Source organism: Hyposmocoma kahamanoa, unplaced genomic scaffold (genome assembly GCF_003589595.1).
Source record: "Hyposmocoma kahamanoa isolate Upper Pololo Valley unplaced genomic scaffold, ASM358959v1 200, whole genome shotgun sequence".
In the NCBI taxonomy this organism is placed as follows: Eukaryota; Metazoa; Arthropoda; class Insecta; order Lepidoptera; family Cosmopterigidae; genus Hyposmocoma; species Hyposmocoma kahamanoa.
Window position 1 is genome coordinate 889345 of NW_020653724.1, and position 25205 is coordinate 914549.

The 25205-nt window shown below is 36.5% G+C and overlaps 1 protein-coding gene across 1 annotated transcript; it reads right to left on the reverse strand.

The window, feature by feature from the left end:
• Nucleotides 1–223: 223 nt before the first annotated feature.
• LOC113226745 (putative inorganic phosphate cotransporter) lies at nt 224–16349 on the reverse strand. Its single transcript, XM_026459473.1, has 11 exons — nt 16132–16349; nt 10153–10280; nt 9264–9443; nt 8735–8873; nt 4489–4706; nt 4018–4167; nt 3733–3865; nt 3157–3281; nt 2727–2846; nt 2209–2344; nt 224–474 (listed from the first exon to the last, which is right to left on the reverse strand). The coding sequence occupies exons 1-11, from the start codon at nt 16172–16174 to the stop codon at nt 416–418; spliced, it is 1431 nt and encodes a 476-aa protein (XP_026315258.1). The 5' UTR covers nt 16175–16349; the 3' UTR covers nt 224–415.
• Nucleotides 16350–25205: the final 8856 nt, after the last annotated feature.

Here is a 25205-nt window from a genome sequence, read left to right on the forward strand (position 1 = left end):
CATAATAAATAACGATATTATTTTTTTAATAAAACAACTATTCTTATGTGTATTTAAAAATGTACATCATCACTTTATATTTGTTTTAAGGCAAAGGCTACAAGTGGTGGAACTAATATTGATTTTAGAGATCAACATTAGCGCTATGAATAAAAATTCCACAAACATTACTAGTTAATAGTAAAAAATGTATTTGTCGCCTTTTACCTAAATCGATTCTTAACCGAATATAATTAATACAATAGCACATACAAATTTTGTATGCAAAATCATATTCATATGAAAGTTTCAATATCAAAATACTGTAGGTATATGTATGCATTTGATAGGCAATTTCCATTCATTTTTATCTAGTAATATTCGCACGTGAAAAACAAATGAATATAATACAATGATTGATCACCGCTAACTAAATTTACAGTACTACTTCACTTTCTCCGAGTACCGTCACGTGTTTCCTCGAAGCTTCTTCATCTGTAATAAAATGAGTATTTTGTTATATACGCGAAATAATATGGACCATATTAAGGTGTTTCCAAATAAACGATATATGGAAGGTCGGCCAAGAAAGATGTATGTTAAACATAAATATTATTGTTATAATTATTAATACAAAGATCGAACACTCAGAAAAAATTCCTTCGATCCGGTCGAATTCGAACTGACGTCTTCTTGCATACCGTGCCAGACGCTATACCAACTAAGTCACGGAACGAACCAACGGACCTCACGAATTTTTCTATGTGCTTGCGTCGTGTCTTTGTACTTGGTCTTTCAACGACTTTTTAGTCGTAGCGCCATCTATGAGAAATCTATGACAGATTTATCACCCAGTTAGTACCTTTACAGCTACCAGTCCTGGCGAGAGATGTCGCTATTCACTCTATTAATTAAATTTTTATTGAATTGATATTCAATTATTTTTTGTGAAATTACTCCACTAGTTTGTTATAATTATTAATACAAAGATCGAACACTCAGAAAAAACACTCAGAAAAAATTCCTTCGATCCGGTCGGATTCGAACCGACGTCTTTTGTTTTTTCTGAGTCTTTGATCTTTGTATTAATAATTATAACAAACTAGTGGAGTAATTTCACAAAAAAGAATTGAATATCAATTCAATAAAAATAAATAGTATTTTTAAATGCTTATCGTTGGTTTGGTAGGTGAACGTTAAGTTGAATTTAAGAAAAAATTACAGTCGTGGATTGAAAGCATATAAATAAAAGATTGGTGAGACCAAATATTCACATTTATATAGATATGATGTTTCAATTGATAATCAAAGACAAGAACTGTTAAGATTTTTGACTTTTGACAAATTTCACAACAAACAATTTTATATTAACTGAAATAACGGATAACTCAAGTATTTAATCGAATTTTTGCTCGACATGTTTCGAACGAATCGTGGTCCTAGGTTCGAGTCACCGCCACGGAATCTCATGATTAAGGGCCACGAATTGGTTCGAAACATGTGAGTTATCCGTTATTTTAGTTACTGTAACTGAGTCTCATGGTGGTTTTGTATTTAAAATCAAACAGTTTTAGGTGTGTTACTTTACTGTATTGTGTAGTCATAGATCATTTAATGTGAAATAAAGAACATTTCATTCATTCACTCATAAAGTATTTAGTTCATAACATTATTCAATAAATTAAGAACCTCGTTTGATTCAGTAATGCACTACCAGGTACAAAAAATTAGTCTTAATTGCAAAAAAAAAAACGTTATTTCGAAGGACATACATACATGCAACACTATGATGTTTTCTTATTACTTGAAATGTTTTTTTTTTCTACCAACAATATTACCTATAGATCATACAACAAAACCATCACTGTTAAGCAATTTGAAATATTCGTCAATCGAGTCCGTCAGTAACGTAACATTACATTAGATTACAGGTGGAGATTATAATTAGTCTAATAAATAAGTTTAGGCTTGGTCTAGCCTAGATCGACCTGTTCACTTTAAACGGCCAATTCATAAGTAAAGAGAATAAATAAGTGTATATACACGGATTTATTATGGAAAATGATAATTTTACGGTACTTTTTGTCGTGTGTGATTATTTCAGCTTTTGAACACGTTTGTATAAAATTTTGGGATTGGCTGATAACTCCTTTATTAGTTTAGCACTGCGGACAAGCAACACCAAAACTCCAAGCCCGTGACTAACCTCAAATTATTAAAGAAATGTACCTGAAGTATCTTTCTGTCCAGAGACGTCGTTCCATTTCTGCAGCTCGCAGGTTCCAAACACGATGAACAGCGTGTTTGCGGCGATGTATATTGCTGACGATACATAGAACACATGACGCCACTGGGTTGCATCGGTCTAGGTCACAGAAACACAGTGCTATATTGTCCCTATTGAAGAAACAAAGAAAGGAGGAAAGGGCAAGCAAGACAGATTATAAGAGTCACTTAAGTGGACCAAATAAAAACATGTGCCCGAAAACGTGTATGTAAACCATGGAGAAATATTGCCTCTTCAAACTTAAGAAGTACTTATAATAAAACAAAAATAGAATCTAAAGCTAAATTAAATGTATGATTATAAAAGTAACCATTATAAAAAGAAATGAAGTTATTGTAATAATATTAGATATTGAATTAGATCTTGTTGCCAAATTGCAGAGAAAAACATCTCCACTGACTTTCAATACACCTTCAACTTTGAGGTTTTTCAAATATAATGAATTATTCTTAGCAATTACCACGTCATGCAAAATAGCACCAGCTGCAAGGGGAGCGACGATTGAGACGATGTTCGCAAAGAAGTTAGTGATGCCCATCAAAGTGCCGGCGAAGTTCGGAGCCATATCTATGTGCACCAACTGAACAAAAATCAGTAAAGTATGACGGTCTGCAGCCAACAATATGCCTTGTGGCGGGATTTTACCATTTTAAATATGAAAAGGTATGTTAGCAAGTAAATCGACACAAATTAATATTTGTGCATAATACAAGCTCAGTCTTCCCATAGTCTACTGAACTCACTGAGTGCCACTTTTTAATTAAAGATGAAGGCCAGTAGATGGAAACTCTCACGGCCTTTACATGTTACTTTACATGTGCCAGTAGTGCTTGTCTAAGCATACCATAGAAAACAAATAGAAATTTGGTAATAGGAATAACTTGACTTACCAAAAATCCAGTGTAATGACCGGCATTCAATCCAACGACTGTAGTCAATAAAATAACGGCAACCCACACACTGCCTGCTGGTGCGTACGATAGCCCTATCAAGGCCACAGCTGGACCGTAGAAGCCTGTAAGGTTTCTTATATCGTATTACGATATTTAAATGAGAAGGAAATCAGCTCATCTTATCTAAATGACGACGAATTCGTTTACATAAATGCCTAATCAATGTTCGATTTGTGTATAGAAGAGTTATTTTTTCCAAGTTACGGAATGTTCCAAATTACTAGGGTTCAAGGTATTTGTCCACATTTGTAATCTATCAGTTAATACATATCTGACTCTGTGCATACGCTTTCAGTAGAGTATTAGAAACACTTTAGTTCTCCGTGGACGAGTTATGATCTAAAAGTATTGCCACACGAACTTATGTATTGGTGAAGGACTGTGCCACATGTGAGTCCGTAGCGCAGGTGTAAGCAACGGTATTACCACATTTACACTTGAATTTAAATTCCATTCCATGTCACATAATAAGAAGGCCCATTATTATTCCCAACTTCCAGTGACTTTACTTACCAATAGAATTTGATAATTTCCTTGAGGCAGAGATACTGAGCCATTTCTTCCTGAGGGAAAGATCAGCGAGATAACCGAGTGGGAAACTCAACAGGTACATGGCTATGTACGGAAGGGCCGACATCATTCCGTTCTGAAAAGTGTACTGAACGTTTACGAAAGTTTGAATTAAATCCAAGCATAATTCAGCTAGTGGTTGTAGGTATATTTAAAAACAATGACCTTTTAAAATTATCTCTATATTCCACGAATCTTTTTGTAGATAAGTTTTTAGGAATTACTTACGGATTTAATATCGACGCCAAGAACTTGGTTGAAATAAGAAGGCATCTCAGTCATGAGTGTCCAAAATCCCCAATTTTGACCACAGTGCGTGATGGTCAGACATATGAAGGGCATAGACGTCGCAATTGACTTCCATGGGGTTGACAGTTTCTGTGAAAAGAGGCAAGAATTGTAGAAATACAATTTAACGCATACACAACTTCAAATTCGTCAGAGAAGCTGTGATAGAGATCATCAAGGAATACGTATTTAGATTCTGTTTTACCATAGAAGCTATCTAAAATGTCCAAAATCTAAAATTCAAGGTCGTCTAAAACTGATTGTTTTATACAATCAATTCAAATGAAATTAACTTGATAGTAAGTATATTATTATTATATTTTTATATTTATACTTTTAGCTCATACTCCAGCAGTAGGTTCTGGGATGTTACGGCAGCTAAGTATGTTAATTACAAAAATCTTTATTTACTTTGTGTCCACCCTCGTGTCCCAACGACCTATGGATGTAATTCCTCTCTTTTTCACTGATCATCGTGGAGCTCTGTGGTGATGAAGATCCGATAAATACGTAGATCGCTACCCATATGGCTCCTAATGTCCCGTCTACATAGAAAATTCCTGACCAGCCCCATGCCTCCGCTATGAAGCCAGATGCCATGAGCTGGAGAGCTGTACCAAACTGCGCTCCTGCAAGATATTTATGCTTATCAAAACTAGTCATACAAATTACAATATAAAATAGAAAAGTTCGTAGTTTGTTCGTACCCTTGAATTTCTTCGATATGTAAACTAAATAAAGTATAGTTTTTTTTGGATAAATAGCTATCGTTAACGCAAAGTTTAATTTTTTTTTATCAATCAATCAATCTATGGCACATTATAAAATTATAATTCCAATTACGTGTGCCATGTAAGACAAGTAACCCGACCAAAAGGCATTAAATTCATGAGAAACAAATCGTTTAAAACGTTTAAACAGACAACACGATTATTATTTTGCTTGTTATGACCTTATTTTCATCTTAAAGTGGGGCTTTTTTATTTGCTGTGTTTGCAGCTTTATGAGTCCAACTTAATGCTCTAGTGATAAATTTGTCACAACATGGAAAAAATGAAGAGTAAAAGCTGACAATGGTTTGAGGCGGTCATGTCTTATCACAGTTTGTCACAGATCAGATTATGATTCGCCGTCGACGTAGCATAGACGCGGTCGTTTTGGCGTAGACGCACCAATTTTGGTGTCGACGTGGCTGTTGTGACGTCGGCGCGTCCCTTTTGATGTCGATGTGATCGTTTGGGCGTCGATGCGGCCATTTTGGCGTTGAGGACGTGGCCGTCCAGATGTCAATGCGGCCGTTAAGCCGTTAAGGCCTGCACATAATCGGACAGCGTCCTAGGATCCTACAGTGTCGTTTTTCGCTCTTGTTATATCGATATAAAGTTTTTTGTGTCGGTAAGTGGAGCGACTCCCTAAATCGTTATTTTTTCTTAACCGTTGAATTATTGCTCGCCCATGCTCCACTATTAGCTATAATGGTGCCATTAGCACTTTAGCGGACTATTTATTATTATGAAATGTTTTATGTACTACGATATTACCAAAACTTAATTAGTTTATAGTAATATACAAATAAAAATGTGAGCATTATCTAATTTTTGAGGAACAGAAGAAAAAACTTTGTGTTGCCGCATCAAACTGTATGTACCACCTTTGCCAGTAAACAATTTAACCGACAATACTGTTATCTCTATATTATAATAAATAAAGTACTAAATCTACACCCATTGAACTTGTATGACTTGAAATCTACGCTCTCAACGTGGTTACGATCATTGGATTATGAGGATACTGAATATCTTTTCGAAGTGCTGGAATAATTTACATCTAAAATATAACACAAAATCCCTAAATATGTACGTAAACATGTGTATGTATGTGTATTTATGTATGTGTACATATGTGTAGGTTTATTATATATATTTGTATGTTATAATATTAAATATTATTATTTAAACTCTAATCACTCAATCTTAAATTTAGATATTGTTTAAAAGAAGGAAGAGCGGAAATCCCTAGCACAAGTACAAAAATAGCACAATTATTGCTTGAAAGAGATTCTCGAGCCACAAAATTGTAACGATTGTTTCTTTAAATAAAAACATTTTTGATTTTTTTTTTAACTAGAACAACAAAACATCATGCTTGAGGCAAAATATTTAATACGATTTAGCGATTTTTGTTGTTATGAAAATCGTTTGAATCAGACACTTAAGGCAGTATCCGATTGGGGTGATGCCAATCTTGTCAAATTTAACGCTACCAAAACGCAGGCGTGTTTATTCTTTACAAAACGAATAGAGTCCCCTTGACCACCTGATTCCGACTTGTCGTGATATAGCCATACAGATAGCCGACTGTCTCCAGCTACTTGGAATGTATCTGTCGTCCAATCTGAACTTCGACAGATACATTGAATCTATGACCAAAAATGCGGCCAGGAAGCTTGGCATGCTTTTCAAGAAAAGGCTTACTTCACACCTGAACAGTTGCTTCAGCTGTACCAAGCACAAGTCCGGTCGTGTCTGGAGTATTGCTGCCACTTGTTTTCGCCTTCCCCGTTCCATCAATGGGAAATTAGACGTGGGCTGGGAAGCCATCCCTAACCGCTCACGCGATACATGCAGCAGTGGACACATGCCGCCACAGAGCGTTCCGCGATTGCGATGCGTCTCTGGATGGAAATTATTTCTAAGTTCAACCTGATCAATTGTTTTATAAAATCACTAATCAAAGTCTTTATTGCAAAGATTTTAAACTTGAATAACACTTGAAATCGAGACATTTCTGAACACTAAATGCTCGTAGATTTGAAAAGCAATATAATGAGGTAGTTCTGTATTATATAATAATAAACTTTAGTAGAATATTTTTGTTTCACTCTAATTTTAAACCTCGCAAATAGCAAATTTAATATCTACCAGAGTCTTATGATAGAAGCGTTTATGAAGACGATAGTCAAGAATAGCTAGTTTATTTATATTCCTCTTAGCAATGTTTAATTTATAGATGATCAAACGAACTTCTTGAACTGAAGTTTGATCACTACTATGTGAATCGCTTCATTCGAAGATATAATATTTAACCAGATAGTTCTAAAGTTTACCATGAAATCACTCCTTAAAGTATAGTTTATAAACATTTATATTCAGGGTAAACTTAAAAAACGCTACTTGCGGTATGTTTTCAATAAATAAACACCGAAATCACCAGCCCAAACAATAACACACACGATTGTCGTGGCGTATTTTTGAAGTTGTTTATTTTTTTTAAATGACAGACCCAGGCATTAAAAACTTTATGGCTTGCTAGAGTAGTTACGGAAATAGCAATTAATATTAGTTCTTTTACCTGTTGTAAGTTCGATATCCGATAAATCGGTATAAAATCATCACCGGCACCTCTAGGTGTGGTATGCGTCTACGGCTGCATGTACCGCGTGAGCGGTTATATAGGTGCAGATGCGGTTTGAATGACCAGATTCTTCAAAATATTCAAAACTTTTGTAACATTTTGGATGAAGGTTTACCTAGTTAATTAAGCTATCTAAACTTGTCTACATAATTACAATTTAATACAATAGAAAATAGTTGTTAATTATTTATAACAGCCTATGGATCGTACGGCTATGGATCATTCTTGCTGCAAGTAACTTATAGATGAATATTGTAATCTTAACTGTCTCCGTGGCCAAACGGTCTCCATGCTGGAGTGTCACGCAGAGATCCTGTGATCGATTTTTTCGGCCGGCCGGGAGAAAGATTTTTTATGGCCTATTTATTTTTCTCATAAGTTTGGGTGTAATTTCAATTTGTCTATGTGAGTGTGTCCATGGCACTATGGCGATATAGGGTTTCCCTAGCGCAGGGCTATTTAAAGGAGGAGGAGGAGCGGGAGAAACTGTTTTCCTAATTCAAATGGTTAGGTATTTACTATTAAATTGCGGTCTTACTAAAAAATATACGATAAACCTAAGGATATTGTCTAAAAAATGTGCTAAATCGTTACACGACAGGATGTACTTTATCTGATAATATAAAATCCTGAAAGTAAGCAAAAATAAAAGTCTAGAACGAATTGTTTAAGAATAGAATATCTAACTTTGTAAATAATTTTTATATGGAGATATTTCTCTTTAAGTACTCTACAGAGAACCTGCAAAATTTTGGTTTCGAACTAAAGCCCTATAAATTATTAAATTCACATTTATCTCAAAATTTGCAAATTTCCCAGCGGTGTGACGACACGCCGCGCCGACCGTTGCCCCGTCAGTCGCCATCGGGTGCTTGTCGAAATCGGACCTGTGTCATATTTTCTCAGCCTGTTATTAATTTCAGCGCGCGAATTTCACAATACTTCACTTCCTAAAATCTAGACTCGCGTTGAAATACCTTGTATTGAAACCATGTGCTTTTTATTTTACATAATAGTCATACGTATATATGGTCAATTTTGAGAGATCGCAGTCATCGTGTTAAAAATAGGGATCGGGCAACGCAATAAGGTCCTTTTTTGCATAAAATTATTACCTTATTGCGTCATCAATGTCTAATAATACCTACTTGGAATTATGAAAATGTTCATGATACGAAAAGGTTGCAACGTAAAGAGCGGCCAAAAATTTTTATAAAGATGAGTAATACAACTAAAAACTTACCCGCGTATATCAGAGTGCCGAGCCGGCTCTTTTCCTCAAGAGGCACCCACTGCCCAATCAGGTTGTGCATTGAAGGATACAAAAAACCTTGAGTTAAGCCTTGTAGAACGCGACACGCACAGACCAGTTGCCAACCACCCTGAAGTCAAACATCTTATATATTTATTACACAATAACCAGTAACAAACAGTTCTTAAGCTTATATAACAGATTTAAATACTCTTAAGTGTTTGCTCGTAGTAATATAACAGACGCGTGGGATAGTTTTCGAAATCACACTTTCATTATAATTTGAATACGAATATAAAGGATAAAATAAAAATTATATGAAATCATAAAACGGTTTACAATCATTTACCAAGTCCCTTTTTATCCTTTATCTTGAATATGGTTCAATGCAATCAACGAGGAAAACAATGTTATAAAATACAAACAATAAACATTTTTAGTTTTCGCAATTCCTATTGAATAAAATTCTCTCTCGTGTAGACTTACGCATCTAATTTAAGTATACTACTCGTATACTTACGACATATGATCCAATGGGTATCAACAACGAGACAGCAGAGTTGACAGCGATGCAAGTGGTGATGAGGATCTTCCCTCCAAATTTGGCCGCCATCTCCCCTCCGGGAATTTGTAACACGATGTAGCCCCAGAAGAAGGACGACAGGATCACACTCTGGATCTTTGTTGACCAATCGAAAGACTGTGGAGCACGGAGAATAAAATAAATACATGAACTTACGCCTGAAGGCACTATGTAAAACAACCTGACCAATTTTTCAAATAAAGAAATATTCAATAAAGAAAAATTATTCTTCTAGGAATTATGAGTTGTTTTCTAATTAGGTTCAACAAAAAATAATATATAATAGCACCAACGATTACAGCAATGCATTATACATAAATAGAATAGTGACTAAAATCTATTGATAAAGAACGTCTTGAAATTCTTGATGTGGTGGGAGTAACAATTTTTAGTTTTGCTTCGATGCTACTTATGAAATCCACCCCATTTGACATCTCTTCCCCATTTAATCAATGTACGAACTAATATTTGTTGCCGAAACACAGCACTTTTGCAATCCGATAACAGAAGTATTTATTTGTCAATATATCAAGTCCTTGGCATATTTTGAATAATTCATTTTGCCTCCCGCCGCATCTCCGAATGAGATCTCATTATCTCGTCACTTGGATTGACGTCATATAATACGTGAGGTTTTATGGGCACTCTAGGGCATGACCGCATGGCCAGGCTTCAAAGCCGAATGCGATATCAGGCGTATCCCATGGCGTATCAATACTAAAACAGTAAGCATGAAGCATGAGCTTAACGAAGGAAATTGTTGTTATAGACCTAAATTGCGATTGAATATAATAAAAAAATATGTATAAAATGGATAAAAACGAACATTATCATCTAAGGGTGACGTCATGGCGACGATGGCTAAACTCATGTTGACCCGCATGGCAAAGCAGATCACCATGGCGAAGAACAGCAGTCCTGCCTGTGCATGCCGCAAGCCCAGTCCCGGTGGCTCTGCAACGCGTACAAGCATCGAGTAAAGCCTTCGTCACTATGCTTCAGCAGCTAGCGGTTCAGCAGTGGGTACTATTTGAAGAAGTCCTGGGATTGTCTCCCTACAGAACTGAACTAAGGAATTATTTTTCTCAATCTTAAGATAAATCCAGGATGACGTAATGAAGCTCAAAATGATAAAAAACTTAGGATGTTGCACTGAAGTCTGCAAACAGACACTTTACTGAGATCACGTAATTGCGGTCATAAAAGTAAATCCACAAGAGGGAAATGTGTTACTCCCTACCGCAATAAGACCGACCTTCAAACAAATATTAGCAATTGCTCCCGTGGCCGTTAGAAAACAGCGACAAACTGTGAATACATTGGATAATGTAGTAGCGACGATGATTACAACATTATTTGAATACAATTTTTATATATTCTATTTATATATTATTCTATATTTGTAAACAAAGCGCGCAGCACGGAAAAAAGTTATTTTAAATAATTTCGTTGTGGACATTTATGTACATTGTATATGTGCGTGTGCCAAATACAAATTAGATTTTCTTCGATACATTAGTTTTCATTTTAAATTACTTTCCCAAAGTAACGCAATAATAATCTACACAGGACAATACATTAACCTACCTAAATATATTATAAAATTTCAACCAGGGTTTTCAAAGGTTCAGTGACTGTAGGTTCAACTCTGAATATAAAAAGAGCCGTGAACATAAACAGACTGTACCATTTGAGTACAGAGTAATTGAATAACGTAAAAAAATAAAGGTAAGTAAGAATATGAAACTATTCTTTCAATGAAATAAAAGCCAAAAAGATCAACTTGAGCTCGGAGCGCGTATCGTTGAACTAACCTTTGTATTTTTTTATCCCGGTTAACAAAATGACGTGGTGACTAAAATAGAAAAGGTATGTTTTGTTCTCAAAGTGGTTTGCTCTCATGGAGTGGATGAATGAAAGTAAAGTGGAAAAGGGATGTATGATCCAACGTGGAAGGCAACATTAGAAGAGCACGACCGCTAAAGGTTTTTCAGATCAAATCGACAACATTCTTAAAAAGGCTGGCATATGAGGGCTTGTATAAAAAGATCGATCAATGTAAGTCATGACAGATTTGGCATGATCGTGTAAAATGGCAATATATAGTTTCTATCTACCACAATGGAAACCCCAACACTTGTGTATGCAATTAAAAATTGTAAAACAATAAAATTACATTTACATGTTTGTCTCAGCAAAACACTGCAAAAAGTGTTTTGTAACTTGACATGACAATAATAATAAATTGTATGTACAATACAACATAATTCGTTATTCCACATTTATCTTCTTACCACTACATTTGTCATTTACCGTCTGGTTAAATGATAAGGAGAAGTGAGCACAGGCACATCAGTAGACTTATGAAATTGTGAGCGATAAGAAAGCGTGTCTTATTATTCTTAAAGCGATTTTCTACTACATGAGATTGACGGTACTTGCGGCTAGTAGCTGGACTACGACAGACGATTAACATCTGAACGAATAGAATGGCATTTTTCTATGATTTTAGATAATTTGCGCAAAAGATTGACACTACCATACCAAACAAACCGATAATGGACGATTGAGCTCAAATTGGTCTTTCGACACCTATAGTTGGCACCGTCAGATGCTAACTAACCACTTCTACTGTATATATTGTTCTGTGGTTACAGCTCTCGGTATCTTTCGTGTCAAAGTACGTGACCGAGATATATAATTTTGCGCTTCTTCATAATCAGTACCAGCCGGCGTGAGGTGTTAATGCGGCGAAGTATTATCAGGTTCCTAACCTTCTGCACCCGGTACTGTAAATAAGTGTTGAGTACGTACCATACCCATTTTCCAAAATTCGGCCATTGTAACCAACTGACTGACAAGGCCATGAGCAGGTAGAGGTTCTGTTTATTCAATTTACCTTTATTTCAGACAAATATTATGACACCTGCCTCATTTAAAGGCATTGTCGACATATAAGTTCTTTTAAACCAGCTCTTACCCGCGACTGTTCGTAGCAGTAGAGCTGCTTGTGAACGAGCTCGTCCAGGGAAGACTGCCACCTTATCGATTTCTGCCGCCAAGCAGTATTGTCAGCATTAATGTGTTCCGGTGTTGAAGGGTCCTTATCCTTCAAATGCTGGTAAAATTACAGGCACATGGGACTTGTCAACGTATGTCGCAGGGTGACGGGCCCAGTGGCAGTGCGCCTCAGATCTTTACGATTTAACCATTCTAACGCCAAGTTTATGGCCGGCCATATATAAATTCCTTTATTCGAATCACACGCTTGAATTTTTATTTTCTTACGTTTTTATCGTTCCTTTAGAGCATTATTCAGGACGACCAACCTGAGGCTATTCTATAAAGAGCCTTTGTCCAGCTGCGCCATAGACGGGGAATATACAATAAGTTTCAATAGATATATATATGCCATAGCGATGATTGATAACTGACATCAACAATAATCAGATGGATAGTCCATTATATCATGAAAATACATTTATTGTCAAAAACTATAGCGTCTGTTATACCGTTTTTTTACCCGAAAGCCTGAATGCCTCTTCGTCGCTGCCACTCGTGTTGCCATTTCACTGATATCAACTTTAATCAAATCGATAATGAATTATTCTGTAACTTAGTTAATATGTTTTTTCAATTTGCAATTGTGAGGTGAATTAAGAATAAACAATAGAAGATAAGATTTACGACCTCTGTTGTCGAGTGGCTTGCACACAGGTTTTTATGGTGTCGCCATCTCTGAGGTCCCAGGTTCGATCGCAATATACACACATCAAAAGTGTCTAGGGATCAAGTACGTTTAAGAGTATTGCTGCAATTAGGGTTAATTATATTAACTTTTTTGTATCGCTATTGATACTTTTTAGTGAGTTTTAACATTTAAATAAGGAATATTGTTTAAAATTCGATAATAAGAAGAAAATCGATTGTCAATGTGGTTTTGTATAAAAATGAGTTATAGCGTTTTGACAAAATCATTACAATATCTGCATCGGAACCGAAACAATTTACTTTATTATGGAGAGACGACATCATTTAACCCGAGAAGTGATGATGCGAGCCGTCGGAATGTTGGAAGCTGGTTCCAGGCAACGTGCTGTGGCTTTCACTCTTAACACTACACAGAGCGTCATAAGTCGCCTCTGGACGCGCTATCGCATGACGGGCAGCGTGGCCGAGCGACATGGAGGACGATCTCGCATCACGACTCGCAGACAGGACCGGTATATCCAAAATACTGCTCGACGGAATCGTACTATGACCGCCATGATGTTGGTTACGAGGCTCCACAGCTCCTCAGGCTTACTAATAAGCGATCAAACAATCCGAAATCGTTTACGTGAAGTGGGTCTGCAATCCCGAAGGCCGCTCAGAGTTCCACCTATTGCACCCTGCAATCGCAGGACCCGTTTACGATGGGCTCGCGAACACAGAAACTGGGAGGAAGAAGACTGGCGCTATGTGTGCTTTTCGGATGAATCCCGCTTCGGTATGAGACCGGATACAAGACGTACTCGAGTTTGGAGAACATCTGGACGTCATGAACGTTTGAGATATTGTCAGGAATTTCATCCATATGGTGGGGGAACCGATCTCAATTGGATCAGGGGTAACCTCAATGCTCAAGTTTACGCAGAGAGGATTGTTTCAGATGTTATCATCCCTTTGCGAGGCCAGTTGGGTGATTCATTTCAACTAATGCATGACAACGTACGTCCACACACGGCTAGAGTCGTAACACGCATTCTTGCCGAAGCTCGTATCAACGTTCTGCCGTGGCCTGCTCAATCGCCAGACCTCAATCCAATTGAGCACGCATGGGATATGCTTCAAAGAAGAGCTGTGCCGAGTATGCATACCGTACATACTCTACAACAATATTTTGACTTGTTACAAAACACATGGGCGGCCATTCCTCAAAGTGATTTTGATGAACTCATCTTAAGCATGCCAAATCGCTGTAATTGTGTGATTCGTGTTAATGGTGGAAATACAGATTATTAATTTTCTTATCTTTACAATAAAAATGAGCAAAATCATCATTTTCGCCATTTTTTTGTCATTTAATTGACGCCGTTAATTTCGAGTTTTTTCCCACAATTTGCAAAAACATCAATTTTAGTTTATTTTAATTAAATATAGGGGTAAGCGGTTAAATAAAACATAAGCATTAAAGTAAGAAGTCGTCCTGGAAGACTGGATTTGGTAAATATTGCTTAAATAATTTTTATTTCAAAAATATTCACTTGATCCCTAGACACTTTTGATGTGTGTAGATCAACAAACTTTTCTACATTGTCTTAATTGTGTTTCGGGTATTGTCGTTGTTTCCGATTTCCATAACACAAAATGCTTTAGTTATTACTTGAGAATCAGAAACAGATATGTGATGTTGTCTAATATTTATTTATTTAATTTATTGCAATTGTCAGATACAAAGTGCGTACTTGAATCTTTACATTACATTCTTTATTACACAATCAATCTAACAATGGTGTACTATTTGGACTGTAGTGTTTTTTTTATTTTTATAACGATCGTGAGTCCTTTTCAAGCAGCCTTAGATTTAATTTCAAATCAATAGCTCTGTACTACCCTTACGTACTAACAAAAATCAGTTTACTGTGTTTTATGGCGAATCGGGTTTACAATGTTTACGAGGCCACGTGTAGCGCATGCGATGCCGAATTCCCGAAGGTTTAAAGCGATTTGTAACAATAAACTTTTTTACTGTTACTGTTTTACTTTTTTACTTTGTTACTGTGTTCCGGTTTTGAAGGGTAAGGGTGCTGGTGAAATTACAGGCACATGGGACTTGTCAACCTATGTCTTACGGTGATGGGCGCAGTGGTAGTGCGTCTCAAATCTTTGCAATTTAAAGCTCTGAGTGGCACTGTAACTGTTATGGACAGGCGTGTAGCTTACCATCAGGCGCACGACTTGTTCGTCCCGTCACTTTATATGATAAAAAAAATGGGACCAATACCGAGGTACCCTCTTTTCACTAAAAATAATCATCAAAATCAGTTCACAAATTATCGCCGGAGTTATCGCGTAACATACATACACAAAAAAACAGTCAGATTGAGCACCTTCTCCATTTTTTTAAGTCGGTTAAAAATAGTACACTGTTCGAATAACCTCTTAAATTTCATAGAGTATTACGAAAAGGAACCCAATAAGGAACTTTTATGAGCAACTGTCGCGATTGTGGCGGCGAATGGGATAAATAATGGGACGTCATTTTCTCCACTTCTTGTATGATTTGATATACAGGTATTGCGACTGTAAGGGTAATACTACTTTCCTTTTTTTGTTCTTATACTCTTGACTGCGCCACCGGACAAAAGGGTATCGAGGGCTCTTATCCCTTATTACAAGATAAGTAGTCTCGGAGGCCCAACGGTTTGCAATGTGGGCACTGGATGATGAGGTCCCGGGTTCGATTCCCAAAGGAGCCAACGAGTTAGTAAATGGTTCTACTTTGGAGCTTTTGAGTAGTAAGTGACATCATTGATGTTCCTGTGTTCTATATGCAGGGAAATTCTTTACTGTGCGGCCAGATATTTAATTTAATTGTGAACTACATTTTTTTATTACTTCGGTGAGTTATTACAATAGTACATACAATTCAATAAAATGAAATGTGCTCAACACAAAACCGATAAAAAAAATTAAAATAGAAAATGAGAAGAGAAGAGAGTAGATATTTTAAAAGAGTATGAGAAGGGCTCCCACGTCGTTAATATATTTTTGATAAAAATTAACAAGTGCTCCCTTTTGTCCCTGAAGTGTCGATACTTACTTTTATTTTCAGTCTCATTATCACTTTCTTGTTTAGTAGACATATTGTCGGGTCTAAACAATCACGACTCACTTTCTATTTAAAAAAAACATACAAATATTAAAGTTTTAAAATATTAGTATTCTCGCAACACGCAATAGGATAGAAGTCACTGAAACCGCACTAAAAAAAAAAAAAATAAACGCAACTATAGCGCAGGCGGTGGCTGCGCCGGCGTTCGGCGCACTACGATTTTAAAGCCTTGCCGATAGTTCGAACTGCGATTTGATTACGCTGATCTCTCAATCTATAGTAAGGTCATTGAGTCTTGTGTAGCATGACATAACACAAGCTATAATCTCGATGAGTTTTCAAGATTAAATAATCAGTTTAAGTGTTTATGTGCACTACATGTGGTATAGGCAATTCCACTTCTTTATCTTGTTTTATTTTATTAATTTTTACCATAGATAAGATGTTATATTTTGTTGATTTATATCACATCTAATATGAATTATAGTATTCACATTTCTTTTTTATATACGACATTGCGAACAGCGGAAACGACTATACTGTCAGTTGTTCAAAGAACAGTTAGTTGATTAGTCCCTTGTGTATCACACAAAATTCGCCTTCGTGCACTTTTGTTTATTTTATCGTTAAGACCATTGACTTACAATTATATGGACGTCGGGTCCGCGCTAAAAAGTGTCCGCACTTGTAAGGCGCTAAAATCGTATACAGAGCGCGACACTCCGCTTTAGTTTTCATTTGTTCTACTGACAGCGCGATACTGCGATGACATACAATTTAAATTTCGAATAGGTTGACTTGGCACTTTTTTTCGTGGTTTTTGTATTAGACCCGTCGTCCATTTATTTGTAAGTCAATGGTTAAGACATATAATTTATTTTATAGCACATTGAAATGTTTACGCACTTACATCCACTTAGAGTTTCTTATTATTATAGAATAGAGATATATTGAAATTTGTTGTGTGTACTGCACCTTTGCGTACTACCTTGTGTTAAATACATTTTCCCCTCTTGTTTTTGCCGTAATCGGTTAAGAACCAGATCATTCACTTTTAACATTAAACAAACTTTGCCAACGAGATTGTTTTAATATTTTGTTACTCCACTACTTTAAGAGCTAAACAAGTTTTAAAATTAAAGGACGAGTTCAACGAATAATAACATTTTATCACGATATTAATTAGCAGACAGGTTAGTTGTGGTGTTTATTGTGGTTGTTTTAAATGTCTACGTGGCTGACTGTACTGACACAGCATCTCTGATTATCGGAACGAAAGATAATATTATTTGCGCATTTAACAAAAAATAATGTTACCTTAAATTCGATGCAGTGGAAAACATTTTATAAACAGAGTAATTTGGTCTTGATCTGTCGATACTAAAGATTTGCTCTAGCCACTGGAGCATACTTATAGTCCTTCCTACAATTCAAGATGCCAGACTAATCTCACACTGGCGTTTTGGACCACAAATTAAGGATCTCAGCAGGATCTAGATGACGTAAGTTTCCTGTTGCGGGCTTACGTTCGTTAAACTTACCCACATTATCAGAGAAATAAAAGATAGGCTTTATTTTATTTCAAAGAGTATAGTTACTTTATCATATATACAAGCCCCAGGTCGCTGGTAGCTACGGTTGATACTTAATTAGTATCAATATCTCTCGCTGTAAAGGAAAACATTGTGATGTGAGCGTCGAAGAAGGTTCACCGCCCTTGAAAAAATGTATCACACGTACAACAGCAGGATGTGATCTAATAAAGAAAGCCTGTATCCGGAAGCTATTCTTTTCCAATGATTCCATGTGATGTTTATTGCCTACACATGTTCGACTCAATGTTTCGTATTATGGATTTAAAGAAAAGGAATCGTAAAACACCGTATGTTATCGTTTTTTCCGCGCCATTGGTCGAGTATCGAAGTCACGGCCAAATCACAGCGTAATGCGGCAGCTCAGCTAGAACATTGTTGTTACTTTTCACTGAGCAAAGTATTAGTTTATTGTTCATTTTAATCGACTGTAAAAAAAACGTCATAAGTTTCCACTTAATGAAATATACTAGTTAACGGTTGTTGTCAAATGGAACTTAATTTTCAGTTTATATATGTGGTAGCTATCTTCATTGGTATGTACATATAATTTTGTTGGATTTATCACGTGTACTACTGCCTCCTATGGAATGGCTCTGCTAACCGCTCACGCGATACATGCAGCCGTAGACGCATACCACACCTAGAGGTGCCGGTGATGATTTTATATCGATTTATCGGATATCGAAGTTATAACAGGTAAAAGAACTAATATTAATTGCTATTTCGGTAACTACTCTAGCAAACCATAAAGTTTTTAGTGCCTGGGTCTGTCATTAAAAAAATAAACAACTACAAAAATACGTCACGACAATCGTGTGTGTTATTGTTTGGGCTGGTGATTTCGGTGTTTATTTATTGAAAATATACCGTAAGTAGCGTTTTTTAAGTTTACCCTGAATATAAATGTTTATAAACTATACTTTAAGGAGTAATTTCATGGTAAATGTTAGAACCACTCCAACGGAATATTATCATATTTATCCAAGTAGGTCCACCGAAAATTTCATTAGTGCTCTTTAAGTGCAGGATTTGCGGTGTATTACTGCATTTTATTTGAGATGTTTTTGTTGTAGTACGGAGGGTATTTATTTAGCAATGCAGAATAATAATTTTTATTTAAAAAAACTTGTATTTAAACTGAATACTTTTCTAATCTGCGAACCCAAATAGCCGCCATTCTGCGGTAGGAGGAGCGCATCGCGTGAGCGGTTATATGTAAATTGGCCTCTTTGGATTCAGTTGAAAAACGTGTCAAGAGGCTTATAGGTGACTCGGATCTAGTAGAGGCGAAGCTGCAAAATCTTGAACATCGCTGTAAAGTTGCCTGCTTATCGATGTTCTATAGGATGTATCACTCAGTGCACGATGGAATAGTTCGATTTAATTCCTCCTGCTCCTTTCCATCACCGGTGGACAAGACGTACGCTTGCGTTCCGGCGCTATATTGTGGATATTAAAAAGATTCTCACGAAGCGTTACGCTTCTATATTTATAACGCAAACTACGATTGTGTTTCCTTACATGCAGACTTGCTCCCTGAACGCTTCAACTTAGGCCTTGTTAAGGCGAGAGTGAATAGGCATTATTTACGTGTGCACGCTTCAACGTTACTTTCCATCAGGTGAATTGGAGTATATGGATTACCATAAAAAAGTATATATTCCAGTGGAGTATGCAGAGGTTAACTATTTTTACCAGCTACTTGTTCAGCTTCTTCCAACCTCATCAGTCCTTTCAAATAAGCTCGTTTATTTCGGGTACTTTTAACTTGACTTACTTTACGGACTCTCTCTATGTAAAGTTATTACATTATCCGTATTTCTATTGCGTAGTAGAAATTCAAAGCTTTTGACAGAAGAAAACTTTAACCCGAAAGTCGAATAAATGTCAATATTGTCTTCAACAAAATATTGTAAATAAAAAGATATTTCCCCGCACGACACAGAAATTACAATATTGGTACCGTATTAGAATAAAACGTTTGTGGATTAAGAGCGGTGGAGGCCCAATGGGAAATCGGTTGCTTCGTAATTGAGGGATTTGAGTCCCTGTGGCATCCGGCTATGTGATTGTTTATTAGCAATTCCTCTCGTTAATGCCGAAGGAAAATATAGTGATCAAACTGACACGTTGAAGATACTGTATAGTCCTTGGAAAACGTGTGAAGACCCAACGCACATGGGGCCAACGTGGCGAACTATAACCTTGACCTTTGCTTTGAGGGAGACCTGTGCTCTGGAATAAGACTTGATTGATTAATGTGAACATGAAGGTAAATGATTCCGTGTAAAGTTTCGTTTTTGTTTCATTTGAAACAATAATATGTAACAACAATACCAATAATGTGGTCTCAATATAGTGGTTTAATACTGTACCATAAGTACCGAAGCGACGGAAGTCAATCTGGGACACTAACCATAGCGCCCAGACTAGAACTAATTTACAAAAAGCCACTTCCTAAATTGGTCCTACCGGGAACCGAACCTGGGACCTCCTCATCCGGCGCCAACAATGCACCCCGGTCTTCGAATACTGCTTCTAATCGATTTAATCGAAAATCAGTTGTCACTCAATGTCTTTCCAGGTAGAGAAAAACATCGTGTGCCAGCGGCCATTGCACTGTTTTGTTTTTGAATGTGTACAAGATTACAAAGGGTTAACTTTGGAAATCTTTGTAATTCATCATTGCGAAGCAGTACAGTGCTTGTCAGGTGAGCGCCACTCACTCTCTCGACTCACGCCTAACCATTAAGCCATATTTTTCGCACTTCGTACTGTCGTCATTTCCTCAATATAAAAATTAGAATATTAAATTACATCTTACATTTCGGCTTACGCAACATAGAGACGGATAATGTAATAAATTTGTATAGAGAGAGTCCGTAAAGTGAGTCAAGTTAAGAGTACCCGAAAAAACGAGCTTTTTTGAAAGGACTGATGAGGTTGCGATTGTATCTGGTTTGGTACTGCATTGTATAGGTTTATGTACATTATTTCGTTTTATTAATTGTATACTTTAAAGTGAAATAAACAAAATATAAAATACGTTAATTAAAAAACATTTTCCTTGTTTGACCAGTTACGCTGACAGGAACATTAGTCTACTGTGGACCTTTCTAATTTATACAGGACGCATTTTTTTTGTTACGCTACATCCTCCCCAGGGTTTATGCGATCTGACCGGATATTGGCTATATACTCTTTTTGATATTCCAGGGCCACATTCAATTAGTTTACCCACGCCTCGTACTAATCTCATATTTTTCGCAGACACTTCTTTGCAATATCCTAATATAAGTCTCCGAGTTTTATTATATAACTCGTTATGTAAAACAAATGAAGTCCGGCTCAATCCACTAGCTACGTTGGTAGATATACATTCCTTTCTCACTAAATGTACCTACTAATTAGGGTTAAGTAAATTATTCAGGCAAACTTTTTTCCGTTTCGCTCTTCACATCCTGAGCTCATGTCTATACCGTTTTATCAATAGGTTACATAGGTACGTAAAAAGGTAGGCATACGACGATGATTATAGAAAATTTGCTTTTAAAAGTTGAATCAGGTTGTACTTATTTTTGTTTCTCTTTATTTTCAACTAGGCCTTTGACACTATTATAGTATAATAGGGTCATGATGATGATGATGATCCCTGCCTGATTTCACCCACTGCTGAGGACAGGCCTTCGGAAATTTGTGCCATCCATCACGTTCCTGTGCTCGCCGCATCCATTGACGCCCCGCGATGCGTACTATGTCGTCGACCCACCTTGCAACAGGGCGCTCGACGCTTATTTTACCCATCCTCGGCCACCAATCAGTTAACGTCTTGCTCAACCTGTCATCACCTTGCCTTGCTTTGTGTCCCGCCCAACCCCATTTGAGTTCCATGCGTGTTCCAGCATTCTGGACTTTCGTCCATCGCCGGATCTCAACGTTCGGAACTCGGTCTTCAAGGTTGATGTCGAGCATGGCGCTCCAGGGCCCTCTGTGCCACTCTCAACCTGTATACAGTCTCCTGCGTGAGCATCCATGTCTCGGTATCATACGTCATGGTGGGCAGAAAACATTGATTAAACAAGCGCGTCTTTAGACACTGTGGAACCTTTTCTGATTTTAAGGGCGTCATCTAAGTTGCCAACGGAAAAAAAAACAACTAAAAATTAATTTTGCAAAATGAAATAAAGAAACAAAGAACAATATAAAAATAGAACAGATCCAAAAATTAACATTACGCAGTGTTCATTGGAGGTATGAAGATAATGTACATATTTCTCAGTTACAATTTAAACGTCAGGTACGGCATATACGGTTTATGAACCACCTTACCAATTACGCGATCCCAAACTAGAGAAAGAGAGAGAATAAACTAATTCATTACACTATGCGTACCAGAACAACCGAATTAATTCGAAGTCTCTACTCAGAACTCGTAACGGGAAACAATTTAGAAATTCATTTCCCAAATTGGCCCCTCCGGAAATCGAACCAGGAACATACAGCGCCTACGGTAAAAACAGTTGGGACACCGAAGTTGTCAAAATGAAAGCCGGATTCTTTAATTGAGTTTTTATATTTAATTAAACAAAGATCTGCATCATATATGATAGTAAATTTCAGTTCAATTTAAAAGGATGTTTCCGTCGAATGACAACACAAACAGTGCAGTAATTATCTACTAAAATCTTAAACGAACATTTCATTTCATAATATTTAAAATTTTGAATTGAAACTGAAATTTTCTTCATTTTAAGCCAGGCTTGAATCCGTCAAATTATCGTAAAGCGTTTACTATCGAAACAACCTGAAAACCAAACGGTGATGTTCCGATTTTGTTATAGAAAGATATTTGAACCAATAATACAACATAAATAATATTTTTTCTGCTCCTGTACTTTAATCTGTCAAATATTATTTCTTAAGCCACTTTACAAAGGCGCTGTTTTTAGTACTGACTCAAAATTTCATTGTCTATGGCATTTGCAAATGATCTGAAAAATTTCGGAATGAGTTTCAAAAAAGAACGTCGTATTTTAGCCAAATAAAATATCAAATATGACGCTGCCCTAACGCTCTACTGCCTCCTGATTGGTTAAATTGGCCTCAAGATATTACAACCGGGTCATAAACGTTTATAAAAAAAAGATTGGTTAAATATAAGCTGGACTTTGTTTGGTAGCGTTTATTTGGCATTCGATTAAATTTGTTGTCGTGGATTGTTAACAAAACAGACAATGAAATATTGGTTGTGTTTCATTATTTTATTTACTCGTGGAAAAAGTATTGTATGCAATCGTTACATAATAAGGTCTTAAAATTTCCTACCTATTACTTAAGCCACTCGGTCAGCACCCTCATTATGCAACGATTGCACAAAATACTATAAACGCACACAATAACTTTTCTATTAAAAAAAAGACCTCAGAAATTCGTGCAATTACGTCTATTAGCCAAGTCTTATTGAAACCGGTTATCGTAAAATGCGCGAAACCGGATTCATTCCCACGTTTGCCACCATTAAGGTGGGATATTTTCTGCAAATGGGAGCAATACTGAGGTACCCTCTTTGCAATGCTGGAGGTATCGCGTAACATACATAAATACTGTCGAATGGAGTTCTCCTCCTTTATTAAAGTCGGTTATAAATTAATAGTTAAGCTACAACTGAGAGGACACAAAGGCTGCCCTATTATTATCAGATTTGACATAATGTGTTTAAAACGATTATTATTTAATAGCATCATTTACAAGTTTTATAATTATGGACCATATAGTAACTCCATATAAAGCAGTGCCACTTGCATATCTACATATATCGTTGCGAAACGTGTAATTTCGCGGTGCATGTCGCGACATACCTCTGCGCAATGGCCTCGGCCTACCTTACACATATGTAATATTATTGGCGATTACTTTTTTAAATAAAAAATTAAAATAAAATAAAATTTAAATTTTTTACTGGTACTTAACAATAATATACACCCGAAGTCAGAGAGTGGCCATGTCGTGCTTCCAATCTTTGTCCTGCAGAAAGGTGCGGTTAGGGCAATTTACAATCTGGGCCCCAGAGTGTCTTTAAGAGATAAGTTTGAAGATATTAACATTGTTACACTAGCGTCACTGTACATTTATGAAAATGTAATTTATGTTAAGAATATTATTCTTTTTAAGAAAAATAGTGTTAGCGTATATATGTATATATATATATATATATATATATATATGTCTATATATATATATGTCTCGACATTATTTTATTTTATTCTGTTACAAAACTTACTTTGCCTTATTAATTTCATTTTCATCAATTTTCATTCATTAGTTTCATCGAAATAAGAATAAATCGATATCATCATCATCGATATCAACGGAGCGCTGACACTGTCAAGTCACTGGAGTCTCATTTCTATGTCTACTTGGCAAACCTTCGTACAATAGTGACAGACACAATATTCACAACGAGGAATAAAAGTAAACTTGCTGTACTTGACAGACGTCTTCACAAAGTTACAAATTCATTCAAGGGGTAATGTGTATATAATAATATATGTGCATATAACAATAAGATTGTTTTTGATATTTAAAATTTGCCACTTACGAGGTTTAAAACTATAATGAAACAAAAACTTTATTCTAAAGGTTATTATACAGCTTCTGCGTACTTGGATGACAAAAATCCGTGGTAGTGACCCGTTTAGCTCATTCGAGTATTCTCGGTCTAAAATGTTTGAAATAAAAATTGTAACTGATACATGTTTTAAAACGTATCATATTATTCTCATCAACTAAACGGTGAAGCCGCATTGCTTTCGTTCGGTATTGTATTGCACAACAGTGCTCCGATTACATAGCCAGATAAACTCAAGATAAGGAATTCCCTGTACTATGTGAACAGTATCTACAGAAATAATGTTTTTTTTTATTATTTTTTTTATGACTCCAATTAACAAGACGAACAAGTCGTGGGTCTGGTGGTAAACGATACGATTGACCATAATAGTTGCAGAGCCACTCAGAGCTTGAAATCGCAAAGATTTTTGGGGCACTGCCACTGTGCCTATCACCTTGGGACATAACTTGACAATTCCCGTGTGCCTGTCATTTCTCCAGCACCCTTACCCTTCAAAACCGGAACGCAGTAATGCTGACTTTACTTCATGCAGGCAGAAATAGGTAAGGAGGCAGTACTTCCCTGGACGAACTGCGTCACAAGAACCTCTACTGCTACTAAAGTGTAGTGTGGGAAAGGGATTAGGACGACTCCGAGGTCACTACCTAGAAAACCCATAATCAATTTAGTAACGAAACCGCAGTAGAACCCTGATCTTTTTTATAGATAGGAGAGCCTAGACTAATAAATTATCTGCTGAGCCATTGACGTCTTCCATTCTCGAAATTGCCGATTCATAGGTACCCGCCCGGAATAGGCGCGCACTTATTATTTTCTGGCATCTCACCTTGACAAAA

Coding starts and splice junctions, on each gene's coding strand:
- LOC113226745 (XM_026459473.1), bottom strand. CDS start 16,174: ATGTCTACTAAACAAGAAAGTGATAATGAGACTGAAAATAAAA. Junction 10,281..16,131: donor TAATGAGACTGAAAATAAAA/GTAAGTATCGAC, acceptor TACGCGTTGCAG/AGCCACCGGGACTGGGCTTG. Junction 3,866..4,017: donor TTGGCGTCGATATTAAATCC/GTAAGTAATTCC, acceptor TACACTTTTCAG/AACGGAATGATGTCGGCCCT.